Genomic DNA, 12,416 nt, shown 5'->3' with positions numbered 1-12,416 from the left:
GATAGATAGATAGATAGATAGATAGATAGATAGATAGATAGATAGATAAATAGATAGATAGATATATGGACTCGTATATAGATGGAAGGTCTAATATTGTTACTTTCTTATTCCTTAACTTAATTTTCCTAAATTTAAATCATTTTTTATATTTTATCATTTTAAATCTGCATTATTTGTTAATTTTAAGTTATTTAATTTTATCTTTTAATTTATTATTATTTATTTTTATTTCGATTTCGTTTTTAGCAAACGTTTTGGTTGGACATTCTTTGATATTTTTTATAAAACAAACAAGACTGATACCCATGCCTTAGATAACAAACCCGCCAATGATGCAACCCCCAAACCAGTTGAACCTGCTAAACCTAGTGTTTCGAAACCTACGCCTACGGTAGCACCTAAAGTCGCACCTACACCAGCTTCAGCCCCTGCACCCAAACCCGCTCCAGCTCCTGCACCAGTTGTAAAACCTGAACCCCTTAAGCCAGCCCCTGTAGTCGAACCACCAAAGCCTGCACCAGTTACAAAACCTGAACCACCAAAGCCCGCTCCTGTTGTAGAACCCCCCAAGCCTGCTCCTGTAGTTGAACCTCCTAAGCCAGCTCCCGTAGTGGAACCACCAAAGCCCGCACCAGTAGTCGAACCACCAAAGCCTTCCCCCGTAGTTGAACCTCCTAAGCCTTTTACAGCACCTATTGCTCCCATGGCCCCAGTCGATACTATGGACAAGAAACTTATGGAAACCTCAAAGCCCCAAGAAAATGGTGAAAACTTAAGAAATAATATTAAAAATGCTACCATGGATTTCTTAAGTGGTGAAGCCAATAATCAATCATCAACAAACAGGTAAGAGGCAAAGGGTCATTTATTGGTTTGGTTTTATTTTTAAGTTTTCTTATTTATTTTAGATTTTTTGCTTAAAAAAATAAAGTATTTTTTTCAAATTTCTTTAAGTGTATTGCTTTTTTTATTTTTAAAACTGTTATATAGGAATTATTAGTATAACAAATTTTTTTTGTTCTAAAATGCAACTCTAAAGAATAAACCAATAACAATATAAAACGTGCATTGAAAAACATAACTGTTTTAAACGTAGTTGGTTGATGTTGATACCATCGTATGTTCTAAAACGTACTATTTTATATATAAAAGTACCTTTCTAATGCCCGCTAGTTATTTAGTACTTTCTCTTTTGAAAAAGGATTATACTCAAAATAATAGATGTTGGATCATGGTAGGTACAATAGATGCAATATGGGTTTAAGATTTTTGAAGCCAAGTTTATTCAAAGGTCTTAAATGTAATGAAAAATTTAATCAATGAAGGTTGAGGCATTTTTGTGCAACTTTTTCGCTAAGGTACCAAGGTACATTCTAAGTATAATTATATTGAGACAGAACATAATGAGTATTTACCATCCCTTGTTTTTAAAGATTGCTTAATCATTTTATTTAGAGCTGTGCTCCCCAATACAAGTGATTTTTAATAAATCAAGGTAAATTAAAAATTAAATTTAAATACAGTAATAAATTATTGTAAAACTCAAAGTTTATAACACTGACTTAAAAAAACGTGCATTACTTTTCGTTTTTGTTTCTTTTTAATAATTAAATTGTTTTTTTAATTTTATATAAAAATATCGCTAAAGAAATAAATAGTATTTAAAAAATTACAAAACTTACCAGAAATCATTCTGCAAAACAAAACTCCTTTAAGCATCATAACTTAATGATTAAATTCCAAAACCTGAAATTATAAAGAAAATAAAAAAATATTAGTCTGATCAACACGGAAAGGGCTAAATTAAATTAAAAACCTCCCTACGCTTTATTTCTGATCAACAGTCCCATGCTGTTTCCAAACTGTTTCCCAATTAATTTGTCACGTGGAAAATGCCAGGTCAATAACATAAACTTTAAAATATTTCTTTGAATCCGACTTAATCGGAACAGCAATAGAAAACTGAAATCGTTTTGAATTTTTAACATACACATTTCACTTTGGGGAACTCTCCTTGGTGGAACCCCCCCCCTGGGTGGATTCAAAATTTCCAATATGCGTGAGGAATCAAAGTGAGTCAAACAAATTATTAAAGATCTTTTTGTAGATAAATTATAGTCTATAGTCTAGTCGATAGTCTAGTCTATAGTCTAGTCTATAGCCTAGCCGATAGTCTAGGCTATAGTCTAGTTTTTAATCTAGTCTATAATATAGTCTAGTCTATAGTCTAGTTCACAGTTTAGTCTATAGTCTAGTCTAAAGTCTAGTCTAAAGTCTAGTCTATAGCCTAGTCGATAGTCTAGTCTATAGCCTAGTTTATAGTCTAGTCTATAGTCCAGTCTATAGTCTATAGTCTATAGTCTAGTCGTAAGTCTATAGTCTAGTCAATAGTTTAGCCTATTGTCTGGTCTATATTCTAGTTTATAGCTTAGCCTATAGTCTAGTCTATAGTCTGGTCTTTAATCTTGTCTATAGTCTAATCTATAACCTAGTCGATAGTCTAGTCTACAGCCTAGTCTATTGCCTAGTCCACAATCTAAAGTCTAGTCTATAGGCTAGTCTATAGTCTAGTCTCTAGTCTAGTCTATAGTCTAATCTATAGTCTAGTCTATAGTCTAGTCTATAGTCTAGTCTATAGTCTAGTCTATACTCTATTCTATAGTCTAGTCTATAGTCTAGTCTATACTCTATTCTATAGTCTAGTCTATAGTCTAGTCTATAGTCTAGTCTATAGTCTAGTCTATAGTCTAGTCTATAGTCTAGTCTATAGTCTAGTCTATAGTCTAGTCTATAGTCTAGTCTATAGTCTAGTCTATAGTCAAGTCTATAGTCTAGTCTTAAGTCTATTTTAGTCTATAGTCTATTCTATAGTTTAGTGGAGATTGTAGATCAGACTATATATAGATTATAGTCCAAACTATAAATTATACAATAGATTAAAATATAGTTTAAACTATGGACTATAGACTAGGCAGTATTTCAAATATAATCATATATTCCCGACTCTAGTCCGGATCAGATTGTAGGCTTTATTTCAAAGCATTGACAAATTTATTGTCCAGACTATAGTCTAGACTAAATAAGGTATAATGTATATACTCCAAACTATAGATACATTGTAGAAAGAAATTTCGGACTGCATATAGATTATACTAAAAATATAGTCCAAACTATAAACTACACAAAGAGTAGGCTATAGGTTAACTGTAGACTAACTGTAATTGTAATTTCAACTACATTATTTTTAACTCATAATAAAATTATCAAATTAAATTTAGCATAACATATAAAGGGGGAAAATGTTTTCAAAAAAATTTCAGTTTCACAACAAGGAAGAAATATTTCAATTTTCAAAAGAATCCAAAGTCTACACTTTTACATGTTGACTGACTCCACGCACATTTCAATTATAATGCATTAAGATTTATTTAAACGAAAAAAACTAACTATGGAATTATAAATTTAGCACAAAAGTGAATAATGCGACGACCAGGAATATAGAAAAAATATTTTTCTGTTTAAATTTTGTCTTGGAGCCAAAAGCATGACAGCGTTGTCTCATCCATAAAATTCAGGAAAATAATATTAAATTAATTTTAGAATTTGAAACTGAAAGTCTAAACAAAATATTGCATTTTCTATAGAAAATAAACGCTTCACAACTAAACGCACAATGGCGACAGCATGAGATGAGTAAAATGTGCCGGTGGTGTAATATTTGCTGTCAAGTCATACACAACTGCAGGTTGATGCACTCAAAACTACAAAATCAGAGTAAAAAAACAAATATTTAAATTTTTTTATAAGATTTTCGTGGCAGCAGGCTGAGAGGTTATTGCACTTTAAGTGGTGGCCACGCATTTTTACAGACACTTGGATGCGACAACATTTTGCGCCAGCAAACACATGTTTAAATTATTTCTTTGGGAAGAAGTACAAAATGTCCACTCTTACTGTGGGTTGTGTACTGTAGTGTTGAAAATTCAGTTGTTAGTTAATACAACAAATTAAAAAGAATTTAAAATATTTGAAAATTTAAGATACATTTAATCGTGGCAAAAAGGAACATTGTTAAAAAAAGTATTTTTGTTTAGTTGTTTCTTTAGCTTACTTAATCAAATGGACTTGGCATGACTGACTACTGAATATGTTGATATTTAGCCAATGGGATTATAGTTTTTTAACAAACCTAAGATAGCAAAATTTTTATTGACTTAGGTCACAGTATAAAACCTATATGGTAAAAAAAATAAGATTCATACAAAACTATCATTTCAAAATTGGAAAAATTATCTAAAATATAGTCTGTAAAATATGTTTACTGGATCTGGACTAAAGTCACCATTATGATCTAAAATATTTACTATAGTCTGGACTAAACATAGACTATACTATGATACGGGTTAGATCATAGACTAGAATATAGACTTGATCAAAGATCGCAACATTGACTAGAGACTAAAGACTATTTTAAACTATAGATTAGACTTCAGCCTAGAATGAACTATAGATTCGATTACAAACAAGATTTAGACTAGAGAAGACTACATACTAGACTATAGACTAAACCATAAATAGACTATAGACCGGACTATATACTAGACTAAAGACTATACTATAGACTATACTATAGACTAGACTATAGACTAGACTATAGACTAGACTATAGACTAGACTATAGACTAGACTATAGACTAGACTATAGACTAGACTATAGACTAGACTATAGACTAGACTATAGACTAGACTATAGACTAGACTATAGACTGAACTATACACTAGACTACATTCAGAACAAATGGCCTATAGTCTGGCCATTGTCTTGGCTATGGAAGTACATTTTTATTGGGACACTCTAGGATTTTTCAATTACTTTAAAAGAAATTGTCCTTCATACTAAAATATCGATTGGAAAAGTCGTAAAACGCAATGAAAAACACCTGGTCACGTAGTTACGTGTATATAAAAATATACACTAAACCTGATGACAACGAAATAAAAATAAAATTAAACTTTCCAAGTACAGAGACAATAAATAAAATATTTAAAAACAATATGAAAAAAATAACTAGGACAAATAATTGATTTTTTCATTAATGTTTAATTAAAAAAAAGTACAAACGTATAAATACGAAAAGAAAACATTTTGTTTTTGTACCTTTATAAATATTGCGTGGTTTGGGAAATGGAAAAATCAACATATTTTCATAATAGAAATAATTTATTATGGTATTATGAACAATAGTTTGTATTTTTTTATATAAATATTAAATTAAATAATAACAATAAAAAAGCAAACAAAAACATTTAACAAACAAATTACGTAAATTATTTCACTAAATTCTAAATGAAATTAAAAAGGGGAAAAGAGAATTTTTTTTCCAAAATTTAGAATTTTGAAATTTTGCCAAAAAGTCTTTTGGAGGATTTTAGTCGTATGTTTTATACAACTTTGAGATAATATTTAAAAGAAAAATTAATACTTTTTAAATTAAAGAAACATTGTTGAGGGTTTGAAATTAAAAATTAATATATTTTTAATTAGTTTATATTATGTTAAAACTTTTTAAAACAATTTAACAAATTTTTGTATGCTGTCAGTTTATTTCTTTTTTTTTTTTTTTAAAAATTTTAAAATAGAAATTACATATTTTATTGTTAAAAAATTCGTTTAAATTTTTTAAAATTTTCTTGTTAATTTAGTTTATTTCTAATGTCGCCTTTTATTTTAGTTTGTTTGATTTCTTTTGCTTTTTTTTATAAAAACAAATAAAACTTAATATTTTTGCTTGATTTTGCCAAGTTTTTGAAAATTTGCCAAAAATCACCGAAAATTGTTTGTTAGACAAACAAGTGGTAAATTTTTGGCCACACGTCAAATATTATTTCTTTTCTTTTTTATTAATATCACTTTTGCAATTATAGCCAGGCATCAAATTGTATTTAGAAAGATATAGAATTTTGAAAGTAACATTAAAATGAATTGGTTTCATATGCTATTGCATTGTATAGGAATGTTTAGCTAATCTATTATATATTTGAAAATTATTTAAATAACTTAAAATTAAATGCAACATAAATTTTTGTGAGTTTTATTTTTCAGGGAAATTTTTGATTATATAATTTTTATAAATAAAATTATTATTTTTATTTAAATTAAATTTCATTGGTTTAGAAACGTTTATATCTTTAGAGATATTTATAATTGAGTCTGGACTACAATATGATCTAATTTATAATCTAGTATATAAACTGATTTATAAACCTGTCTGTAGACTAGTTCTTAATTTGGACTATAGTTTTGTTTCAAGTCTGGCTTATATTTTGGATTATAGTTTTGTTTCAAGTCTGGCTTATATTTTGGATTATAGTTCAGACTAGACTATAGTTTTTCCATAAAATATAACCTGAACTATTGTTAAATATTTTATCCGTACTTACGCCTAACGGTTATTATATATTCTGTATTATATTAAAGCATTTAGTCTGGAATGTAAACTATAATCTTTAGACTGAACTATAATCTAGTAGAGTGTAGTCCATTATGCCGATTATAGTCTATAAACTGGATTGATTCTATACTATGGGCTGTATGTCTAGTCTTCAGAATAGAATATAGTTTTGTCTATAGCATATTCCATAATAAAATCTGGACTGTGTTTTATTATATAGTATGGACTATGGTTTAGTCTACAGTCTGGACTATAAATTAGTGTTAAAACTATAAACTGGACTACAATCTAGATTAAAGTCTGAATTATATACCTGAACCATAATTTAGACTATAAACAAGGTTATATTTTAGTATATAGTCTGGACTATGGTCTGGTATATAATTTGGACTGTAGTCTATATTAGTCTGAACTAAAGTCTACTATCTAGACAAAAGCCTGAACCAAAGTATTGGCTATAGTTTAGCCTAATCCCTAAGATTAAAGACTATAGTCAAGACAGGCCAGATTATGGACTATAGGCTTTACTACAATCTGGTTTTTAATCTGGACTATAATCTATATTATAAAGTAGTATATAATCTGCTCTTTAGTCTAAACTATAGTCTAGTATCTAGAAGAAAATTTTGCCATAATTTAGAATATAGTCTAGTTTATAGTCAGGACTATAGTCTATTAACTGCTGGACATTAATCTGGCCCATTTTGTGGACTAAAGTCTATAATCTGGATTAGAGTTTAGTCTCTACCATTGGCTATATGTCTAGTCTACAAATAGTCTTTATAATAGAATAAAGTTAAGTATATTCTATACTCTTATATATAGTCTTCACATTGGCCTAGTATATATTATGGACTATGGTCTAGTCTACTGTCTGGACTATATCATAGTTTAAAAACTATAAACTGGACTACGATCTAGAATAAAATCTATATACGTCTTTACATTATAGTATATAGACTGGACTATGGTCTCGTATATAGTCTGGAATGTTATCTATATTGTTTGCTTTTGCCTGGACCTTGTTTAAAAACTGGACAACATTATATTCCCAATAGTCTAGACATAAAATTAGACTATAGACAAGTATATTTTCATGACTGATCGTCTAGCCTACAAATAGCCTCAATCATGGACTGGACTACTACTACTAAATGCTGGTCTATATTATGGATATATAATACTGTCTATAGTCAGAACTAGCCTACAGGCTAGTTAAGCTATAGTCTAGTATATCGTTTGTTAATAGTCTGACCTACTGTCTAATATGTCTATTCAGTCCAGTCACTCTATTCGATAGTTTGGACTTAAATCAAGTCTACTTTGTAAACTATAGTCTGGAATATAGCCCAGACTCTAGTCTATTCTATAGTCTGTAACTTATTTGATCAACAGTTTGGAAATTCGATTATAGCAATATAGTCTACATATACCTATTTTACATTCCCTTAGTCCCCCATGAGTTATGCTTATGATATTTAATAATGTTATTCTAAAATCATATCCACTATTTATATCTGAAGAATTCTTTCAACAAAATCATTTATTTGATAATTTTTTTAAATATTTTTTTCAAATTTAAGAAAAAAAAAATTATGATGAAAATTAAATTTAATGGTTTTTATCAATGTGTAAATATTATAAAAAAAGATATGAAATATAAATTTTATTTTATGGCTCAATAATTCAGCACTGTAAAAATCCTAATAAAATTAATAAACAATTTGTTGTCATTTTATTAGAAGAAAAATAAGGCAACACCTCTTCCGAGATTCAAAAACACTTTCATTATAAATATTATAAAATGATTTGTAAAATTGTTTCTAAATTATTCTAAAAAATCTAAATTCTAAATTAATTGCCTTATTCATAAACATTTATCAAAGGTTTATTGAACAAATTTTGTATGACAATTTGATTTATAAAGTTAATGAATAAGACCCTAAATGTTTAAGTCCCATTATCACAATATCATAATGAGAAAAGTAACTACAAGTTAACCGATAACTTGAGTTGATTCCAATGTATTTTGGCTCGTTTACAGTTGGACTTTGCTATAAAACATTGACAATATTTTCAGAAAATATAGGAAATATTTAGTTTTTTTTTTGCAAAATCTAATCAGTTGTTATGCACTTTATCTGCATTTTGATAATTTAAATATATATACTAGTGTTTGATTGATTTAATTAAGTTCTAAACATTAATACGATGGAATAATATGGTTCTAGTGATTTCGATACTTAAGTATGATCTAGATCTAATCAGCAGCCACTTCACTAAAATTTTTGGTGTTAAGAACTAAACGGAATGATTCATTTTGTGGTTTCATGAAAAGTTTGGCAACAAGCTATAGAAATTAACGATTATACAGAAATCGGTTCAGATTTCTAAGTAGGAAGAATTTAACAATTTATTTTAAATAAAACCTATTTCTAAATACATTATCATGAATACAAAATAAATATTTAAATAAAAATTTAAAAAAAAAATTCCTCTGACTATATAATGCATACAAAGTGATAAAATAAATACAAATAATTTAACTTTTTTCAAATCTATTCTCAAAAGAAATAAACTCAAAATAATGCCATTTAATATCTTGACAAATGTTTGTTGTCAATATGAAAATTAAAAAAAATTCTAATGGATGCTATTTGTAGTTGTTTGAACAACTAAACGATTGTCTAAATATAAAATATGAAATTTTAATAATAAAAAAAAACTAAATGCTAGTGCAAATTTAAATTAATACGAATAATATTTACTGACGACATATGAGAAAAATATATAAGATAATATACATTAATAATTATATAATATTTTCTGTCTAGATACTTTCTATTAGAACCTCAAGTACACAAAATAATTTCGTTTATTAATATATAATTCGATTCATTTAGAATGAAATCAAATATGTTCTTTTGCATATGCACCCGCAAAATAAACACACTTTTCAAATTAGATTTTTTATTAGCTGTATAAATATTTGTATATCTTTATTATTTAATATTGAATACAAGTTGTATTTTTCAAGGTTATATATATATATATATATATTCTCTTCTTGATATCATTATGAAATTGTTATTGATCTTACCGAAATTCACTGAAAAATCTATACGATTCTAAAAAAGGAATCGCGCTACTGATTGATTTGTAATGACACAACCTTAACAGCTAAACCTAGAACATTATATTTTGACAATAGTCAAGTATACTTTGGGTCATCTGGATCCACTAAGGTGGGGAAACTTAGTATGATAAACACATACATATCTCTTAAACTAATTAAATATGGGGTTACAGATCAGGGATCTGGTACTTTTTCGACATTTGGTTCTTTTAAAGTGTAAAAACAGAGGGAAAAGACGTTTAAAAAAATACACGATAAATAGCAGTTTGACACTAAAGATCAATTTTCAATAACATCAGTTGTCAAAGTATGTACGCATAGTTGTCAATAAATAAAAAATGCACTCTGTTATAAAATCTACAAAAATTTATAAATATAACATGACGTTATCAAATCATAAACGCAGATTCTATTAACGACTGTCGGCGGCTAAATATAAAAATTTAAAAATTTTTTTAATAATAATTACTTATATGGGGAGTGAAAACGATCTGTTATCAAAGTGCCAAGATTATATAGTCAAATAGAATTCCCTTTTCCTCTCGTTTCCTTGATAAATGACCCACAACTTAGTGTAAAAATTACTTATATGGGGAATGAAAAGGATCTGTTATCAAAGTGACAAGATTATATTGTCAAATAGAATTCCCTTTACCTCTCGTTTCCTTGATAAATGACCCACATCTTAGTGTATTGAAATCCCGGTGTAAAACACCTTTTACACAAGTACCTCTAGTTTGCCGGGACTATTAACTGGTGATGTCTAATAGGGTCGAACAAAAGCATCTCATAATCTGGTACTACGTGTTGCTAGTTGCCCGCAGTAGGTACTTTGTCGTTTCTATCTCTTCTCAACAGGGCTATTATGACAAGAGTTTGGATAGCTCGAGTACTTGCATAACACCGGCGTCTAAGAAGTACAGTGGAGCGGTTTTATGTTACACAGAAGACCACAGTGAAATAGGGCAGAGGCTCACGTAAACTACTTCATATGTCAAATAGAACGTTGCGATATCTAAATGACAACGATGCGTTATCGATATAACATCAATGTATTGTCGATATGACACGAAGAATAATGACAATAACTGTTCCCAGTTCCTGTTTCCAGTTCCTTTTCGTTCATACAATTACGCAATAACCGGTTATTACCCCACTAAAGTCATTAGCTTTTTAAAAGCAACTTTACTATTTAAACCTGTTACTAACTGTTTCTTAAGTTTAAAGTTGAACCTACCAGCTTTATGTGGGTGATTAGCAGGGAAATCAAAATATGCAAATGCATGTTTTTTGTGGTGCGTCGTGTGGACTCATGGATAAGATATTTACACGTTTCAGACCAATTTGAGAATTTTGGCATCGATTTGTTAGAGCATATTTTTGCATATTTTACCCATAAGAGCATAATTTTGCATGATTTGACTTTTTAGCATATTTAAGGCATATTATGAGCTTTTAGAGCATATTTTACTCTTTTAGTGCATATTTTGATGTTTTCGCTTTTTTTCGTTTTTATACATTTTTAATTTTCTTTTCAAAACTTTATTTAAAAAAAAATTACATTCTATTTTTTTTATTTTTTTTTTTAATTTTTTTAGCCTATTTTGAAAATTTTGAAAAAAAAATTTCGTTATGTTATAGTTTTTTATTCAATAAAGCATTATATTTTAAATCGGACATAAAACCGATTACTTTTGATTTCATGAGACCAATCCATTTTTATAGTTCAAAAAACTAATTATTGGAATTTATGACAACACCGATTAAAATGTCAGTTTTAAAAGCTATGAATACAATTGGAAGAAATGTGTCAAACTTTGTCGTTTGAAATATGTTTTTTGGGGACCAAATGGTTTCATGTTATTTATTGGTTATCTGAACGTAAAACGGAATTCTATTATACTAGTTCTTCAAGCATGTTTTCGTTTTCCCTGGTGATTAGTAAAATGTTTGAAATTACCAAAATTATTTTCAGAGTCCTTAATATAACACATCTCTTTAATTATTTTTCAATACTTTATTCATGATTTATAAAAAATATAATAAAATTCGTTACTAATTTTGTTTTTTGGTTTGTTTTGATTTTGTAACTTTTGATAAATGACAAACAGCTGATAGAGTTAAAGTGATGTTAACTTTGTTTAAAACCAACTTCAGCTTGTTTTAAGTATAAAACTGTTTTTAACGGAAAAAGTAAGCTTTTTCTCATCTATAGTAGTTGAAAAGTATATATTTTAATAAATGTTACTTAAAATATACTTTTTTGATGGCTATAATAATGGATTAATATATTTAAGATTGAACATTATTACAAATCCCTGAAGATGACATTCTAATCTGCATAAATATTAAAGAACATTTGATTGGGGAACTTAAAAACCATGTTTCATTTCAATTTTGTTTAATACTATAAATCCGATAGATACTTCTTGATAAAATCTTTGCAAATATAGAATTAAAAAAAAATAAATTATTAAAATACAATTTTCATTAAGAGAAATAAATGTTTATGCCAAATAATTTTTCAAAATTACTAAATTTAAAATTAAAGATGAAAATAAGAAAAGAAATCGGACGTAAACAATTTTGTTTATTTAAAAGTTAGTTTAGCTAACTTTCTTCATAAAAACAAAAATATTTATATATGTATTGGAAATTTTCAATAAACTTGAACTTGACGTTAGTACCTGATATTTTTTTTTTTTTTTTTGACAAAAAAGTTTTTTTTTTGCTTTAAGAAAAGGCAACAATAAATAACATGTAAAAATAATATAACAACAAAAAATATTGAAAATTTGCCAAAATTATTTTGTTTTTTTGTTTAC

The 12,416-nt window shown here is 27.8% G+C and overlaps 1 protein-coding gene across 1 annotated transcript in view; it reads left to right on the top strand.

The window, feature by feature from the left end:
• Positions 1-249: 249 nt before the first annotated feature.
• The window catches only part of LOC111682944 (arginine kinase), a 46,685-nt gene continuing 34,518 nt past the window's right edge, over positions 250-12,416 (top strand). The window contains exon 1 of the mRNA XM_046950974.1: positions 250-849. Coding sequence (XP_046806930.1) covers positions 707-849 — 143 coding nt within the window. The 5' untranslated portion in view covers positions 250-706. The remainder of the gene's footprint in view (positions 850-12,416) is intronic.

The sequence above is a fragment of the Lucilia cuprina genome, chromosome 5 (genome assembly GCF_022045245.1).
Source record: "Lucilia cuprina isolate Lc7/37 chromosome 5, ASM2204524v1, whole genome shotgun sequence".
In the NCBI taxonomy this organism is placed as follows: Eukaryota; Metazoa; Arthropoda; class Insecta; order Diptera; family Calliphoridae; genus Lucilia; species Lucilia cuprina.
Note: the sequence above shows the minus strand (reverse complement) of the source record. Positions and strands in the feature narration are given on the sequence as shown.